The sequence below is a fragment of the Capra hircus genome, chromosome 28 (assembly GCF_001704415.2).
Source record: "Capra hircus breed San Clemente chromosome 28, ASM170441v1, whole genome shotgun sequence".
In the NCBI taxonomy this organism is placed as follows: Eukaryota; Metazoa; Chordata; class Mammalia; order Artiodactyla; family Bovidae; genus Capra; species Capra hircus.
In genome coordinates, this window is record NC_030835.1 from 37,460,771 (window position 1) to 37,480,542 (window position 19,772).

General features: G+C 40.8%; 1 protein-coding gene across 1 annotated transcript; it reads left to right on the forward strand.

Moving 5' to 3' along the window:
* On the forward strand, nt 3,601-17,592 carry TOMM20 (translocase of outer mitochondrial membrane 20). The gene is made up of 5 exons (XM_018042526.1): nt 3,601-3,950; nt 9,927-9,973; nt 11,574-11,655; nt 14,872-15,014; nt 16,387-17,592. Exons 1-5 carry the CDS (start codon nt 3,830-3,832, stop codon nt 16,429-16,431), a joined length of 438 nt encoding a protein of 145 aa, XP_017898015.1. The 5' UTR covers nt 3,601-3,829; the 3' UTR covers nt 16,432-17,592.

Below are 19,772 nucleotides of genomic sequence, written 5' to 3' on the forward strand. Positions count from 1 at the left end.
TAGTGACTAAAAAAACAACAAAAACCAGCAGTCTGGGGTTAAGACCACCTTCCAATGCTGGGGGGCGCAGGTTTTGACCCCTGCTCAGGGAACCAAGACTACATGCCACACAGTGTGGCCAAAAAATAAGTTAAATCCTGGAAACAATTTTCTGAAAAAGTATGGTACTGATGTCACAAAGTGTAAAGTTCAACCGGGGGAAAGAAGAGCATTGCATTCCGTTGAGATTTACCCTTAGGACATACAGCTGGTGCCCTGCTCACAAGACTTAGCAAGCTGAAGCTGTGTCCTGGAGGGAGGAGTGGGCGTGAGCCAGGGGGGCTGATCTGAGGCAGGCTCATTTGTGATACATGCAACTGATTACTTACAGGTGGGCAAGGGAATTGCAGGACAGTGAGTTATTACTCATTATTTTGAAAATGTTGTCTTTAGGCTTTGCACAGGGAAAACCTAAATAGGTCTTTAAAATGTAGCTCTGGGCGGGGATGGGCTTATTGAATGTTTGGAAAATGAGTTTAAAGTGTTTGTTACCCAAAATTTTGTACATTTGTAAACTTAATTACACATGAATGTTAATACTCTGAGTGAATTATTTATTGTTTGCACAAGTGCACTGGGCAGTATTATTTTATGATAAATTCTTCAGGGTATAAGTCATTAATTTATATCTTAATATAAAAAGAGTATAAATTCTCACCTTTTAAAAGTTAAAAAAATTTTTTTAAAAAATGTAGCTCTGTAGAAAGCAAAAAGAGCTCCATTTTCATGTATCCAAAGACTGGATATTTTATGCTTAGGATCTTCTATGGCACTTTGAACCTTGTTTTTCAATATTTATTTATTTGATTGTGCCAGGTCTCAGTTGTGGCTTGGCACATAGAGTGTGGGTCTTTGGGTTTTCATGTAAGGACCCCTGGACTAGGGTGTAGGGCCATCTGATCCTTGACCCAGTTCTCTGGCTGTGTATGCATGACCTTGGACTAACCTCAACCTCTTTATCTAAATATCTTGACTGGGAAAATAAGGGGCTTGGACTAGATCAGTGGTTTCCCACTTTTTTGACTATGATCTGTGATAGTCTTTAATTTCTCACTGTGATCAGTACAGTCATAGGTATATTTATCTGACACACAAGTCTCACATGACAATACCAGTCCTTACTACCCATGTTGCCCTCGGATACTTTTCATTCTGTTTACAACACTGGTGATGATCCACTAAGGTCAGTCCACAGCCCAATAACGATACCACTTACAAGCAACATGCCTCAGGGATTTACAGTCTGCTTCTGTTTGAGGATTCTAGGTGGTTTACAAGTGAAAAAAAAATATGAATAACTGTCGAGTGGTTGAGAAATTCAGAGGCACAGGAGTTGCACTAACTGTTCTTTGTATCAACAGGTTGCTTGGTTTATCTTATCTCATAGCAATGACCTCCTACTTACATGGCATTCTATGATGCACAACAGAAAGAACAGCGTGTCCTTTCCTTAGTGTCATAAGGTAATGCACACATAGTCTCAGATTTCCCCGGGTCAAGTTCTAGGCCTCAGGTCATCTGTGCGGCCTTACAAGTCTTCTGTTCCACCTGTGGCTCAGGACATACCTCTGTCAGCTGATAGAGGTGCACTGTTGAGGCTAGGAAGAATCCGTATGTGTGCATGACATAAGGAAAAGCTTTTTTTCTGTTGTGTCCAACCCCCTGATAGCAGTCATTTGCTTTGCTGTGATATATATGCACCTTCGCATCTCACCCCAGTCCAGGCAATGTACATGTACCTTTGATCAAATTTCCAGTCTTATAGGATCTCAGGTTCCCAGGTGGCGCAAGTGGTAAAGAAACTGCCTGCCAATGCAGGAGGCATAGAGACTCAGGTTCAATCCCTGGGTTGGGAAGATGCTCTGGAAGAGGGCATGGCAGCTCAGTCCAGTACTCTTTCTTTGCGTGGAGAATCCCATAGACAGAGGAGCCTGGAGGGTTCATATGGTCACAGAAAGTCAGACACGACCGAAGTGACTTAGCACGCACACTTGCACAGGTTCATTATCACTCAAGCAAAAGGGCTTTCCCAAGCTCTTGGACTAGGTTAGGAATGTCAGCTAAATGTTTCCATAAGTACCCTGCAACAGCTTGACACCATCTACCCTAGAGTTGAGCCAGACTTTGTGTTATGGGGACAGTATTGCTGTATGACAAGATGGCTGTATGAGAATACACAGGTCACAAATACAGGGAGAGATGTGTCTCCAGGCCACTCTTCTGACCGACCAGCTAGTAATTTGGAGGTTCCTACTCCCTGTCTCAGGTTCACCATAAGGAATCACAGAACTCAAGAACATGTTCTACTTATGATTACAGTTTTATTACAGCTAAAGGATATACATAAAATGCAGCCAGGGAATGCCCTGGTAGTCCAGTGGTAACCTTTGGTCAGGGAACTAAGATTTCACAAGCCTTGCTGTGCAGCCAAAAAAGAACAAACCAAAACCAGCCAAAGGGAAAGAGAAGAGGCATGCACAAGGGAAAGGTATGGGCAAGTCCCAAATTCAAAGCTTCTGTTGTTCCCTCCCTGAACACCTCCCAGAAGACAGAACACCTCACCCTCCGTGCACATGGCACGTTGATTCCTAAGTACAGAGTACTGCCAACCTCGGAAGGGCACATGCTTCAGTGTCCAGAGCCTTCAGTGGGCTTCCCTGTGTGGGTCATAACCTACCTTCCCTGGTGGCTCAGACGGTAAAGCGTCTGCCACAGTGAGGGAGACCTGGGTTCGATCCTGGGTCAGGAAGATCTCCTGGAGAAGGAAATGGCCACCCACTCCAGTATTCTTGCCTGGAAAATCCCACAGATGGTGGAACCTGGTAGGCTACAGTCCATGGGGTCACAAAGAGTCGGACACGACTGAGCAACTTCACTTATGTAGGTCATGAAGTTGAACTCCATGAAGTTATTCTCCAGCCTCCTTCCCCTCCTTTCCCCCAGAAATAGGGCTGATACCACCCAGATCAAAGTCCCAACCGCCTAATCACAACCCTGGTCTTTCAGGTCTTGCTGGGCAGCCCCATGATGAACCATCTCTTTCGCATAAACTGTCAGGACACTACAGTCTATAATAAACATTCCTATCACTCCAAAGGTTTCAGAGGATCCCGTCTATGTCTTTTCAAATTTAAGCTACGCACATAATGTCTTCAGTGGGTATGACAACTTGACAACTCAATGTTTACTATTTTTTTCCATTGTGTCTCTTACCCGTTATCCTTTTCCAGGAATCGCTCCATTTAATTTTCTTCCACTCCTGAGACTATACCGTAACAATCTTTTGAAATCGAATCACTAGATTAAGGTCCTTGCTGCAAAACGGATTGTGACTGAGCTTGAAACCAAATGAAAGTGAATTCAAGTAAGAGTTACAGGGCGCCTGTGTAACCTAAAATGATGAAGCATTTGCGACCAGTGACCTTCCATCTTTGACACAAGCAAGGAAGTCAGCTACACACACTCTGGAGTGTGCGCACGACGGCCACGTGCCATCCTCATCACGTCAAGCTCAAACGCTCTTAACGCGCAGTATCTCAACTCCGTAGCGAACTTAAGCACCTGCGCAGGCGCAGAAGCGGCGCGGGTGCCTCCCCTCAGGCACTGCTGCGGACATCCCCAGGGGCCTCGGCGACGGGGGCCGGAAGTGACGCATGTTCCGCCTTTCCGCGTCCCTCGCGGCGGGCGGCGGGCGTCGGGACGGAGCCGCGCACTCGGATCTGGGTCTTCGCGGTCAACGGCTTCTTTTAGGGCCCCGCCGCAGCCGACCCGGCTCCTCGGTGGAGAGAAGATGGTGGGCCGGAACAGCGCCATCGCCGCCGGCGTGTGCGGGGCCCTTTTTATCGGTTACTGCATTTACTTCGACCGCAAGAGACGGAGTGACCCCAACTTCAAGAACAGGCTGCGAGAACGTGAGTGGGTCTCCGGTTCCCTGGGCCTCCCTCCCCCTCCCCCCGCGGCGCCCGCGTCCCCTGCTTCCCGCCGGCCGACCCGCCGCGTGCTGGGCGGCCGCGTGGTGCTGCAGGGTCTGGGCCCTGGAGCGCACCCGCCAGAGAAAGGTGATGGCGCCGCTTCCAGGGTTGCTCCCGGCTCGTGTGCCAACGAAAGCGTCCCTCCATTTTGGAGGAACGATTTTTCCCATTTTGTTTTCCCTAAGCATGTGCTGTGTAAGTGCAGATTCGTTTGTATTATAATTTAGGGGGTTGTGGCTCTTTTTTGCTGTTTATCTTTTTTCGCCTCTTCCGAACTCGAAAGTCGGGTTTTTTTGTGTGTGGTTTTTTTTTTTTTTTTTTTTTGTATTTTACGGATTTGTGCTTAGGCTGAACCTGCAAATCCAGTTTAGTATCATTCTCAAACGATAAGGTTGCATGCATTCTTAAACCCTCTTGGTAGCTCCACTGTAAAGGCTTCCAAGATATGAGTGAATGCTATAGAAATCGCAGGGGCGTCCAAAAGGCTGCACGTTTCCTGTGGCTCAGTCTTATTTCATACCTGCGACATCTTTTAAAAGAGATTTACAAGAAGGAAATCGTGTCGCCAAAACCTTTCGTGTGCTTTGAATTTCGGAGGTATGCTCCGTTCGCAGCAACAGAAGAGCAAATTTGTTGCATCAAGAAATAATTTTGTAATCTACCTAGGTTGCTCAGTCAGAATAGTTCCTGAAACTAGAATGTATAGGTGAATTACTAAAGCCCAGAAAAATAGGAGAAAGTGATTAGCGTTTCACGTGTACTTGGGTCACACGTGGCTGGGACTACCTTACTGGAAACTGCTGCTCTTACACCGTCTGCAATGTGATACCTGATTCTGGCTCTCTTGTGTCTCAGGAAGAAAGGGATATAGAGGTGATTTTTTTATTTATAGTTAGGTGAACTAATGGAAATAATGCTGCTTTGGATTCAGACACTGAGTTTCCTGACCCAGGTTAGTCACAGATTAGCGGTATGATCTTGGGTTTTCTGAGTCTTAATTATTTTCTTAGCTTGCAAATCAGGTATTGCCTCTTGTTGGTTTTGTGAAGATTAAAATGTTTGATGTGCTCACCACCATTCTTGACATGGAGAACATCCTAGAAATTCCTGCTGTAAATGTAATTTTTGGAATTGTTATCATTTTCCTGTAGCTTCCAAGAAATAGTTGGGCAGTGGTGGTGGGGAAGTAGATCTCTGTAAAGAATGGATTAACCCTTCCTTTGGAATCGCTGCAATCCTATTGTTGAAAACCTTGAGAAAACTAATTTTTGGTTGAAGAAATAATAAAAGCTGTGATTTTGAACAAATTGAGAAATCTGTTATTTTCACAGTTTTTTTTTTAATTTGGTCTTCCATAAATTTCTTTCTAGTTTCAGTAGTAGCCTAATGACTTAAGTGTCAGGCTTGAATTAGCAGCTAAATAACCTTGGGCAACAAATTCCAAGCTTTAGTTTCCTTCTTTTTTTGTAGAACATTATCATGTAGAGTTTAGTACAGTACCTGACACATGGTGATTAATGAATGCTAGAGCCCTGGGTGTTCATTGGAAGGACTGATGCTAAAGCTGAAACTCCAGTACTTTGGCCACCTCATGCGAAGAGCTGACTCATTGGAAAAGACCCTGATGCTGGGAGGCATTGGGGGCAGGAGGAGAAGGGGACAACAGAGGATGAGATGGCTGGATGGCATCACCGACTTGATGGACATGAGTTTGACTAGACTCCGGGAGTTGGTGATGGACAGGGAGGCCTGGAGTGCTGCAATTCATGGGTCGCAAAGAGTCAGACAGGACTGAGCAACTGAACTGAAAAATTGTTAATGAATATAATTGTTATTTTGTATTTTCTTAAGTAAAACATGCTCAGAGTAATTTTGAAGTCCTTCTGTGTGGTTGACTGATTCTAAGAACTTGAGGATGTTTTGTATTTGTGGGGTGCAATTGATTTCAGTTTAGTTAATTTTTCATTTTCTTAGCTTAATTTCTAATAGAATACTTATATCTGTTATACTGTTCATGGGGTTCTCAAGGCAAGAATACTGAAGTGGTTTGCCATTCCCTTCTCCAGTGGGCCACATTTCGTCAGAACTCTTTACCATGGCCCTATGGCTCATAGTTTCATTGAGTTGGACAAGGCTGTGATCCAGTTTGTTGCAAGATCAGTTTAGTTAGTTTTCTCTAATTGTGGTTTCCATTCTGTCTGCCCTCTAAATAAGGATAAAAGGCTTCTGGAAGCTTCCTGATGAGAGAGACTAACTGGGGGGAATCTGGGTCTGATTCAGTAAATCTTTAATCCAATTTTCTGTTGATGGGTGGGGCTGTGTTCCCTCCAGGTAGTTTGACCTATGGTAGGGATAATGACGACCTCCAAAAGGACTTATGCCTGAACCCTTGTATTCAGTACTCTGGCCACGCCTCCATGGGAGACTCCTGGACACTCACGGGCAAGTCTGGCTCAGTCTCTTGTGGGGTCACTGCTCCTTTCTCCTGGGTCCTGGTGAGCACAAGGACCTTTGTTTGTGCCTTCCAAGAGTCTGTTTCCCCAGTGGTGTGGAAGTTCTATAATCAAATCCCACTGGCCTCCAAAGTCAAATTCCCTGGGGGTTCTCAGTTCCTTTGCAGGATCTCCACATTGGGAAATCTGTTGTGGACTATAGAACTTTCAGAACAGTGCAAGAGCTTCTTTGCTATAATTGTTCTCCAGTTTGTGGGTTGTCTGCTCAGTGGCTCTGTGGTGGGGCTTATACATCCTACCTTCATTGGAAGGACTGATGCTGAAGCTGCAGCTCCAATACTTGGGCCACCTGGTGTGAAGAACTGACACGTGGGAAAAGACCCTGATGCTGGGAAAGACTGACGAAAGGAGAAGGGGAGAACAGAGGATAAGATGGTTGGATGGCATCAGCAACTGGATGGACAATGAGTTTGAGCAAGCTCTGGGAGTTGGTGATAGACAGGGAAGCCTGGTGTGCTGCCATTTATGGGGTCTCAAAGAGTTGGACTGAGCCACTGAATTAACTGATATCTGTAATAAAAGGGCAGAGTTTTTCAAATCAGTGTTTCTGAAGGTTTTTTGGTGTTGTTTTTAGGAAAAGAGAATTAGGCTGTTTAAAAATAAGTTTGAAGTTAAATCAAGACTTAATTTATTCAATTTTTTTCTAACCTTCCGTTAATGTGAGATTACCAGAAACTCCTACAGCATAATTTTTATCTAAATAATCATTAATAAATGATAATTAACCTACAAAGTACCAACTACAGATGTTTTTCATTTTACAGCACTGTATGAAATGATTCATTTTAAAATAAAGTAATTGATTGCTTTAGATTTGGGACTTTTTGTATTTTATGTGTATTTTTTTTAGTCTAACTTGCTGGGTTTACGCAGAGGCACTTTGGACTGATTTCTAGCCAAATACTGTGTCAGTCTGCTGATTGAATATGTAGTAGCTCCTTGATTTTTCAGTCTGTTACTGCCCGTTTGTCAGAGATACTGTTTGATAAATAAGTTGATGGAACAAGTTAGTTGTCTTAGAAAAGTAAAGTGAGAATTTTAATCTTAACTGCTGTAAATTTAAAGCAGCTAAGCAAGCTTAAAATTTGGTAACTACCAAACATTCAGCAACAATCACACATTCTTCTCCACTCCATTAAAAAACCATATATATATATGTATGTATGTATGTATGTTTGGAAATCAGGCTTCTTTCTACTATTACCACTTTTGTCATTTTCTGCAAATTTTGACGTAACAAATTTTATATCTCTGTTTATTCCACAAACTTGCCATGTTTATTTCTGAGATGCCTTTTATACTGATGGGCATATCTTCACTTATCTGCAGTGTAGAGTAATGTCTGAGTGAAATTCTGCTTCCTGAGTGTTTGGATTGCCACTCCACCACCCATTAGTTGTGATCTTGGTAAATTATCTCTGTGATAACATGGTGATGATATTAGTACCTGTCCTCCTGTTGTTGTGAGGATAAATAAGCAGGATAGGATAGTGTAGGATAGTGTCTCTCGAATCTAAAACCAGTGCTTATCCTTAACGTCAAGTGTTCCATGTCCAATCCTAGTGTTCTTCCCAGCACATTGGTATCGTGATCTTTTAATAACTAGTTAATATAGTCTGGTGTCATTCTGCCAAAAGAGAGCTGAACCTTAATTGAAGTTATATATTCTGTTTCTCCACAGTTGCCTAATGACAAACACCTAAGAAAGGTAGTTAGGGAAAATGGGCAGTCTCCAAATTAATAGTAAGATCAGCTTTAACCTATAAGTATATTTTTGAAAGTGCTGAGGCCTTAGAGTTGTAGCACTTTACGATATCTGAGGGCTAGAATTGGCTAGAGATACTGGTGGTAAACCTAGTTTGTAAATGCAAGTTAGAAAAGGTTCCCTGACCAGAGTAAATTAACAATTTGTGTGCACTTAGGTCACAGCCTCTCTACTCATGCATTGAAAATTGGATTTATAGAATTTTGTTTCTCACAGTAATAAAGCATGTCTGATCTTTTGAGAGTTGATATTTATTTGCTGACCCAGTAATAAGTATTAGAGCTTTACCTTTTAGCCACATGGTGCCTTTGGTAATTTTAACTGGTTAATGAAACTAACTTAACTACTTAGCATAGTACAACTCCTTAGCTGAGGAGTTGGTTGCTGTTGAGCTCCTGAGTGCTTATATCTCAATAGTGCCAACCAGGCACTGAAAATACAGTAACTAATTTAATCCTCATATCAACTCTGTGAAGCAGGTATTGTTCTTAAACCAGGTTTACATAAGGAGAAAGAGAGGCATAGTAATACTGTTAACCATAACTTGCCCAAGGTCACACTGCTTGTCAGTGGAAGATCTGGGATATAAAGGAAACCCAAGCTTCCTTGTGCCAGCACCCTTTCTCATGGAGTATACAATTAAAGTGAAAGTCACTCAGTTGTGTCTGACTCTTTGCTACCCCGTGGAATTCTCCAGGCCAGAATACTGGAGTGGGTAGCCATTCCCTTCTCTGGGGGATCTTCCCAACCCAGGGACCAAACCCAGGTTTCCCACATTGCAGGCAGATTCTTTACCAGGTGAGCCACCAGGGAAGCCCAGGAACACTGGAATGGGGAGCCTATTCCTTTCTCCAGTGGATCTTCCCAACCCAGGATTTGAACCAGGATCTTCTGCATTGCAGGCGGATTCTTGACCAGCTGAACTACCAGGGAGGCCCATGCAATTAAACAGCAGCTTAAAATATTGTTAGTGTCCTACTACTGATTTGATTTTAAAGGTTGACTAATTGATTTAAACAATGCCACTTACTCCTGAGTTTGTACTATTACTATTTCATGTCAGAAACAAAAACAACCTACAGACTGTAGGGCGAGGGTTTTTTCCCTTTAACTGGCAGTAATTATTTGAGTGCTGCCTTTCTTTGCACTTATTTTTGCCAAATGCATAAATACTGTGCGTTTTTTCTCAAGAAAGCTTTTTCAGATGCTGTTTTTAAAATTCTTTTCTTATTTAATAATGCCAGATAGTTTTCAAAATTTAGTAAAGACAGAGTCAGTTATATTTCAGTAATAAAATTCCATCACAACAACAGAGGCTTGACTCTTGGTCATGTGTCTGTCCTGTGGAGGTGGGGGAGAGAGACTTTCTCTACTTAGGATGCTTCCAACAGCTGAGTCTCTTAATTATCTCCATGTTGCAAACTGCCGATCCTGGTACCCCAGAGGGAAGGACAAAGCTTCTGTCCAGGAATGTCCCATTGCCGGTCGCTGACCTGAACTATTTTTATGACCCTGACAAATCACAAGAAAAAAAAGCCTGAGTTGGTCATGTTTTGCAAATAGAATGAGTACCACAGCAATCAGACTTCTTTTGATTCCCACTTTAATAATAAAATGAAAATATTCCCTTTCTTCCAGGAAGAAAGAAACAAAAGCTTGCCAAGGAGAGAGCTGGGCTTTCCAAGGTAATAATCTTTTTTTATAGTCCACTTCAAAAGTATATTTTGAGAAAGCTAATTGGTATCAGACACTGATTTTATGTTTTAAAGTAGAATTTCTTTCTTAGAACGGTTGTTAGCTCTGTTCCCCTGCAGATTTTTCAGTCCTTCCTATTTCCCCTTTGTCAGCCTCATAGCAGACAGCTTACTGTGCGAACAGTGAGGGTGGTAAGATGATAGGCTCTGAAGACACTTAGCAAAAAGTTCAAACTTTTTCACTTAGCTGCTCCAAAATAACAAAACATTTATTACTAATTCCTTTAGAAGAACCACGTTACTCATTTTGAAAGTTACATAAGATTATTCACACCCACTGATCCACATTCCCACTGCCTGTCAAATTTTTACCTGTAATATGTAAATGTAGACTTAAGTCTTATTCATTTTTTTCCTTTTCATAGATCCTATGTTCATCATTATTTTTCATGACTAGATTTATTTATCTATTTTATAAAGAGCATTATGTATAGGTAAATGTTAATCACTGGGCATATAGCCTTTTTTTTTTTTTTTTTTTAAATTGAAATTAGTTCCATCATCTGGATATCCAGTACTTGGACCTACTGGATCAGTAGTAGTTCTTTTTAAAGCAAGTTGAAGCAGTGAAAATATTAGATCAATGAATGTTACATTTGAGTAATTAACACACCTGACTGACTGGATATGATCACAGCAAGATGAAACTGGGAGGCAGTCACTTTGTTTCCCTGTTACGTCCAAACTACCTTTCTGAAATATGTAACATATTCATTATGTTTCCAGGAGTCTTGTCTTTCTAAGGATATAGAAAATGGATGTGTTACAGGTATAATTCAAAGATATTTCTGGTTTGGTTCCAGACCACTGTCTTAAAGAGACTGAATTTTTTGGTTTCCTGGTCCGTGTAATAGTTGTATTCACACTACACTGTGTGCATAGCATTGCCTGGTGCCTGGTAACTGTACACACCTGTGGTGAGAGTGTATATGATAATACTCAGGAACTTCTACTAGTAGTCTAGGTTTTTAAATAAAAGGGGACTTTTTAAATACTTGGTTTACATTTTTTACAAAGATAATGCATAATCATTTGATTTGGTAATATATAACAAGCCTAAAACAAAAACACAGAAAGGCAAAGTTAATTAAATAAGCCTGCTTGTTTGAAATAGCAAAAAAAAAAAAAAACCAAATCAGAAGCAGCTCAAATGCCCAACAAATAGATCAGGATTATACAGTTATATATCCCTCAATATAGTTATATAAAAATCTGTGATAATGGCCATCAAAAAATATCAGTTTTATAGTTCATATTTTGTGGTAAAGATATATCTGTACTCTCTTTTTACTTGAGGTTTGATTCACAGCTTTCTAAGAACTGTTCAAACACCAGTTTTATCAAAAAGGATTTTTTTCTTGCATTTATTTTAAAGTAGATATTAAACTCTTATCCTTGAGTGTTGTTGAAGAGTAAATTTCTTTTTATCAGCTTTCATAATGAGCTGGGTTTTTTTAATGGCATAATTTTTTGTACTGTGTATATCCCTGGAGTAAACCAGCCAGTTACTAAATATTCTATTTTTAAACAGTTACCTGACCTTAAAGATGCTGAAGCCGTTCAGAAATTCTTTCTAGAAGAAATACAGCTTGGTGAAGAATTACTAGCTCAAGGTAATTAATAGTCATTGAAAGACTAGGAAACTAGATAGGTAATAAGGGGCTTTTTTTGGTGCAGTGTGGCTATGTTTTAAAAATATACTCTTAAAATTTCTGGGATGGGAGATAATTAGGGAGTTTGGGTTGGGCATGTACACACTGCTATGTTAAAAATGGATAACTGACAAGAACCTACTGTATAGCGCATGGAACTCCGCTCATGTTATATGGCAGCCTGGATGGGAGGGGAGTTTGGCGGGGAATGAATACATATGTTTGTGTGGCTGAGTCCCTTCGCTGTTCACTTGGAACGATCACAACATTGTTAGTCAGCTATACTCCAATACAATAAAATTTTTAAAGGGATATTCTAAATATTTCAAGAATTAGGCATTTAATAATATGAGGCATTTAACTTAATAATGCAAGGAAAATAAGTAATTTTACAAATGAGGTTGCTTTTAAAGTAGTTTAAAAGAATATAGCCAATTGTAATATGTAAGCAGTAACTGAGAGAAATATCTGGGAATATAATTTCCTCAACTCCTTCACCTGATCTTCAGATCTTTCCCAGTACCTGTAGGAAGGAATGACTAATAGACTACATCCCAGAGAAGGTTAGTTTACCTGTTCAAGGTTACGCAGTTAATGGCATATGGTTTTCAGAAACAGTGATCTAAATCTCATCTAGGATTTAGGCTTTGTGCTTTGTGTATTCCATCAATAGAATTAAGAATTCTTTCTAAAAAATTACTATTATGAAATTAAAATGATCATTTTTCAAATTTGAGAACCATAATTCATTCAATAATTGAGCTTCTTAAATGTATTTATATTTTTATTGTCAAAATAGCTTTTATCACAAAAGTAGCTTTGAAATAGTTGCTGTCTTTAGTAGAAATGGTATCAAGTGTTGTTTTTCTTATTCTCACTGTTGTATTATAATAGATTTTGACATTATTGAACTACATGATGCAGGTCATTTGTGGATTTTTAATCATTGGGCAGAGTAAAGCACTTAAGGCCTCATAAAGATCATTTGAGACTGTAATTTCATTACTTTAATATTGAAAGAAAAGTAAAGCATGTATAATATCTATTTCTAAGGATAGAGATTGTAATATTTCAACTTATGCAAAGACACTGTCAGTATTTGTTCATACTCATAACAGTTTATGACAATCAAATTTCCCTTCTAGCCTCCAAAATAAACATAATGTAAAGAAATTTATCTCAGATACTGTAGTCCTGTCCCAGTTACTTGATTATCTTAGAGATCACTTACTGTGGCCGTTTCTCTTTGACTTGAGCTGTTAGATATATATTCACAAGAACAGTTAACTCATGAGGGGAGTGAAGGGGTCAGGAAAGGATAGGGAAGCGTTTTTTATTCTTTATTTGAAGCTTATATTCCACATTTCAGCCTAGCACACCCCAAGAGTTATGTAACTCACCTGCTAAGCTGCCTTTATTCTGGTGGAATCCACCAAACCAGCCTGAGGTTGGAATTAGGGAAAGGTAAGCCATGAGAAAGCATAAGCAGCTTAGGCAGTGAGTCTCATTGCTTGACACGGCCTCCCTCTTGCAGGTGTCTTCATCCGTGATAACTGAGCAGTATCTCGGGATAAGTGAGTAGGATCAAGGCTGCAGTGTGGAGAGGAAATGGTTTCATTTCTACACTAAATTGCTGTGATTGCTTACAAACAGTTTCCAGTGTGTTTAGAAGTTTTAGGAGGTGTCTCAGCCAAAGATCCCCTGTGTTCTCCACATACCACTCTGGTAGCAGCTCTATTTATTTCCATTTAATAATCAGAATTAATATTCTCAGACAGTACTGTGAGCTCCTCTGTGGCCTGTAAATTCCGTGGCCTGAGGATTCAGTGGCCATTGTGGTGTCTTAATTTCCAAGTCAGTGGAGCCCTTGTGGCCCTGATGGAGGCCCAATCCTGTGTGGAAGACCTGTGCCTTACATTTTCCATTTTTAATGCTTCTTTGTAGAATTAAAGCTTTCTTCAGTATGAGTAGTTTCAATAAAAATGTTACGCAGCAGGCAGTTCCTCAATTACCAGTCCCTTATTTGGTCCCATTTGTACTCAGGGTTGGAAAACCTTTGTGTTTATTGGTTTATTATAAATAATACTATTCAGGAGTAACCAGCGGTAGGAGATGCAACAGGGTTAGGGGGTGGAGAACTTGCATGCCTTCTCTGGAGGTGCCACCCTTCTCGTCTTTGATACATTTACCAACCCAGAATCCTAAGAAATAATTTTTTGACAGAATTTGTTCATTTTCACCTAAAGAGTTACAAATGGTCCAGTCCCTACATTAAATTGCTTAGCAAGCCTAGAAAGATCACCACTCATTGAATAAGAGAATCAGTGAAACTGTATAACAAGTGCGGGAGAACATGAGATACACCAGGGAAACATTTTCAGGTCTCCTTCAGGCTGCACCTTGAATTTCCTGAGAGAGAAGGCCTAGGCATTGAGGAAAGGGAGAGCGTTCTGCCCAGCAGAGGAGTGGATGGTGACTTCCATCTTGTGACACTTGGTTTGATCTTGCTCTGCTATGTCCTAAGTGGATTATATGCTGCTTTCTAAGCTGTTTCTCAGACTTGAGATCTGGCCATTCAGTCAGCAAGTTTTATGAAGGTTGTAGCAACATTCCATGTGAAGGAAGCTCAAGATGACAGGTTGACCACTCTTGAGGTTGTGTCATTGTATAAGTGTATCCTGGATCTACAGGATTCTTAGGCAGAGAGGATAACTGCCGGTGACGACTAGGTTCAGCAGAGATTAAAGGCCTGTAGGTGTCTACTTGCGTGTGGTGATATTCACATAGTGTGAGGGGTTTCAAGTGAAAGTGGGCCTGTCCACCTCAGTCCTCCAGTCTTCCAGTTCTCTCTTCTCGTAAAAAAATGTTTCGTTGTTAGCAACTTCTTAAGTAACCTTTGAGAAATACTCAGTATATAACTAGTAATAAACTTAGACATTTCTCTACCTTAATTTCCCCCCCTTTGGAAGTGTTACTGGAGTCCCTTCATACATATAATCTGACTTATTCCTGTTGGTGGCTTCTTAGTTATACGAGTGTACTATATTTTCTAGACTTTTACCTGCGTGATGTTTTCGGTCATTATCATTTGGAGATACAGTGAAGACCTCAGGGTTGAATTTTGGACAAAGGCAAAGGCTTTTCCAGTCACACGGTATTTTTCTGTAAATCTTGCAGGTGAATATGAGAAGGGCGTGGACCATCTGACGAATGCAATTGCTGTGTGTGGACAGCCGCAGCAGTTACTGCAAGTGTTGCAGCAAACTCTCCCACCACCAGTGTTCCAGATGCTTTTGACTAAGCTCCCGACAATTAGTCAGGTAAAGGTCTGGACTGTACGGGAGTGAGTAGAGTCTGAGAGTTCGGCATTTAAGTGACGTGAGACTCCTCCGTATAGTGAGAATAGTGCTAGAGACGCCAGTCCTTGACCAATAGAAACACACCCCAACGAAGGGGCAGAGAACCTGGTGATCATGCCCAGGAGCGTGACTGGAAGTAAGTCTCTCTAGTGCTAAATCTCAGGCCTTGGTGTTCAGATCCCCAAATTGAGATCACTCCCAGCTGAGAGAGCTTCTAAACCTAGCTTTCTGCCACCTCTTTTGCGAGACCTCTTGGTTACGTGGCAGAGGACAAAGGAGCCACGATGGCACAGCCTAGGAATCAGACCCTTGAAGGCCTGTGGCTCCCTCAGACCTCACGTATCTGAAGGCCTCAGTGTCTCTGCTAATGCTGAGTTGGGCTTTGAGTTTGGAGCTGTTGGATACATCCTCATTGATACAGTAGGTTAAGCATAACTTACAAGTTGATTAAAATGCATCCCATTCATTTTAAATACTCAGGAGCCCCAAATGAATCTACTTTTTGGAATATTATGTCTATTAAATGAATTTTCATGGTTGATATAATTGAAAATTAATAAAAATGACCGGTTAATTCTTTAAACTGAGCTTTTACTCATCTGGATTGGAAAAAGACTGAGAAGAAAAAGTTCCCAAAGATGTAAAGGAAAGAATTGAAAGAGCAAGAAGCTGGATTTTGATCCTTCTTATTTTATTTTTTGATCCTAATGATTGTGGTTCCCAGTCTCTTGTCAAAATCCTCTAATATTACTCACCTTTTGAAAGAGAGCATAGCGTAGTGCTTTTGGAAAATTGACCTGAGGATGATGACTTTTGAAATATGGATGATTTCAGGATGAAGCTTGAATTCCTCAGCAAGAATGGCCTTTTTTACTTTGTTCACTTGTGCCATGTTATGTGGAAATATTTTCAAAATGCTGATATTTCGGAATACTGTATTCCTTCTTTGTATAATGACAGACCATTTACAGGCCAATAAGGAAATGTTTGGAGGATAGAGTGGTCACTAAAACACTAATCATTATTTTTAGTTCATATGGGAGTGAATAGAGATCTTAAATTCTTTTTGATTTTAGTTTAAAAGTTGACTAACATAACACAATATAATGTTACGCTTCCTTTATTTTACTGACTTGAATTTTGAGGTGGGGCTGACAGATTATTTTCTTAAAAATGGTGTATGAAGTATTAAATATTAACATTTCAATATGAATAAACTTCAGGGAGATTAGAATCAGAGATCAGAAAAGCATTTTATGTTGAACTTAGAATCCTGATTAAATGCTTACAGTTTTTAAAATTTATAAGTATTTATAAATATTTTCTCTTTCAGAGAATTGTAAGTGCTCAGAGCTTGGCTGAAGATGATGTGGAATGAGAAACAAATGTCAACATAATGATCTCAATTAAAACGTATTTCTAAAATCTTAACTCAGAAGATGATCGGCTCTGGGGGAGTAAGGGCAGATAAGCTTGTTATGGACTGTCCTCCACAGTGACGTCTACCAAAGTTAATTTTTACTTTGTGTAGATCCATTTGTCTGTTTTATTTATTTTTCCCAGTGAAAAGTGTATTTTGATAGAGAGCTTTTCTTTTTATAAATACACTATGAATTACTGAAATATGCATTTTGTTTATTCCTAAAATGTGTAATTAGAATGTACATATAACATCCCATTACATTAAAAATACCCAGTGCTCGGTTTTGAAAGGCCCCAAAAAATGTAGAAGAAAACTAAAGAATATACTTGTTTTGCTCTACATCAGAAAGTTGGCTTCTAAACTTGTGTTGATCAAAACTGAGCATTAAAATAAGAGATTATTTCTTTCCATTTAATCTCTTAAATATGTGTAATGTGCTGCTATGCTATAATAACAACTTCACCCCCTCCCTTGAAATGTTTTCTTTAAATCAGTGGGTTTGATGTATTCTGGATATTTATCTCCTTGTATTTTAGATACATGTAGTTGCGGATTGCACCAGGAATTAGATGCTATACATTCTTCACCTGGCTGAGTAAGCTTTACCAGTTAATGTCTGCCCACTCGCCTCATATATAGACTGAGGAAATGGGTCTGCTAATTCAGCTTCTAATTCCTTTGGTTCTGTGCAGCATTTTCAAATCCCTCTTTCTGAGGGAAATACCTGTTTGGGCAGCCAGCCCTTGCATTTTTTTATACTCTAAATTTTGCATGCTTGCCTGACTTAGTATTCCTGAATTGTTTTTTTTAAAGGTATAACGTGTTGATTTTCACTGAAATCATGGTTCTGTCACTACTTTGGTAAATTAACCTGAAACGTAACCTTCACGGTAACTGGGACGATATGCTTGTAAAAGTGTGTGTTCCCTTTTGCTTTTATCCTGAGTGTACCTGTTTAGTCCCCTACCAACCCTTATCTTGTACGAGAATAAGGTGTAACTTTGTGGCTGAAGACTTGAATGAAGATAATGGGACCTTTTATTCTCTAAATAGTGACATACTATCTGCAGCCACAGATTAAATACCAGACCTAAGAATAAAGATCCTTGGTACTTAGCGGTGTCTGTTGAGTGGCATTTCTCATTGTACAGATTGCCTTTATTCTGTGTGAAAGTCTGTGGAGAGACCTTTTCTATGTACATATTTTCTTAATAGGGTTTTGTGGTGGTTGTGATGTAGTGGGAAGAGTTTGGAGGATGGTTTAAGTTTCCGCCTCTGGATAATCACCTAGCCTTGGGCAAGGCCATGTTACATCTCTGGACTCCAGTATTCTCATCTGTACAATAAGAACATCAGACTAGGCCACTCACACTTGCTGGTAACTCTTCCTCAGGAACCTTTCAGGTTTGTGATCCTGAGCCCTTAAACAGTGTGCTTTTTTCCAGTGACAGCCCTGCAGGCTCTTTAGCGGGTGAGGTGGGATGAGGCGAACACCACAGTCATGTTGATCAGTTCATTTTCCTAGTAGGATCCCAAATCCAAAGTAGTGCACTGGTGCCCAGTCCGTGACTGGCCATGCAACTAGGAAGCAGTCTTCGTTCCTGCGTTTGCCAAATGGGGACGGACTGGGACAGTCGGGGATTACAGGCGAGGAAAGAGCAAGGGGCAGACAGCTGGCCAAGAGAGGAGGAGGGGTCGGCCTAGGTTTTATTTTAGGAGGGGATGCTTACTATGTGCCCTCGTGAACTCTAATGCAGTCCAAGCTGGGTGTCACTTGGCTTTATGGAAAATAATCGCTTTGCTTTAATGCTTACTGAAGAGGCAGTGAAGTGCTTATAGTAGAGCTGATTTTGCCCAGTACATATTACTTGAATGACAGTTTCGGTGCTTTAAAAATTGTTCAGTCACTAAGTTGTGTCCGACTGTTTGCGACTCCATGGACTACAGCATGCCAGACTTCCCTGTCTTTCACTATCTCCCGGAGTTTGCGCAAACTCACGTCCGTTGAGTCAGTGATGCTATCTAACCGTCTCATCCTCTGCCTCCCCATTCTCCTTTTGCCTTCAGTCTTTCCCAGCATCAGGGTCTTTTCCAGTAGTCAGCTCTTCGCATCAGATGGCCAAAGTACTGGAACTTCAGCTTCATTCAGCATTGGTCCTACAAATGCATATTCAGGGCTGATTTCCTCTAGGACTGATTGGTTTGAACTCCCTGCAGTCCAGTGGACTCTGAAGAGTCTTCTCCAGCACCACAATTCAAAAGTATCAGTTCTTTGGTGCTCAGCCTTCTTCATGGTCCAGTTCTCACATCTGTACATGACTACTGGGGAAAACAGGCCTTTGTTGGCAAAGTGATATCTCTGCTTTTTAATACGCTGTCTAGGTTTGCATAGTTTTCCTTCCACAGACACCAAGTGTCTTTTAATTTCATGGCTGCAGTCACTGTCCGTGGTGATTATGAAGCCCAAGAAATTGAGTCACTCACCACTTTTACCCCTTCTGTTTGCCATGAAAAATTAGATACCACTTTTGAAAACTATAGCAATATTACTATAGCTATATTGTGTTAAAAATTACTGCTGGTACGAAAACTTTTTTTCCTTCTAGACACATAATTACTGAACACTCACATAGTGATGGAACCAGGCAATGGTGGGGTTGCTGGCTAAATGGGGCTCAACCCAAGATTTAAGTCAAGTGGAATAGCTTGGATGTTGTCATTTGTTAAAGTTGCACTTACATCTTTGGAAATGAAAATGTTAGTGCACGTTGGCATGCTTCCTTGGACAAAGATGTGCTGTTTGGTTTCACAGTTTGTGCTGAGAGTCTTCAACTCTTATTTGGTTGCTCTGTATATTTTCTCTTTGCTGAAAACTTGAAATCTCACTGTGCATCCGTTTCCCGAGTTCATGGATTACAGCCATTACTCTGAACACTTTCTGGTAGGTTGGCCACTGACCACCTCCACTTCATGAAGTTCTTTGGGGATTTTATCTTGTTCCTTCATCTGGAATCTACTGTGTGGCCATCTCATTTTTAAGTTTCTATTTGTATTTTTAATCTGTGTAGTAGCGTAGTTAAACGTTTCTTGAAGAAGTGGCCCTCTGTAGATGTTCTGTGTCCCAGCAGTACGTTTCCCTCTTGTCACCCAGGGGCCAAGGACCTGGGTAGGTTCTGTGATCTGTGATTGCCATTTTCCTTGCTTCTGGTGTTTGCCCCTTGGTGGGCAAGGCTGGGCTAGAGGTCTGTTTCAGGCTTCCTGGTGGGAGGCACTGGTCCACGCCCACTCGTGGGTTG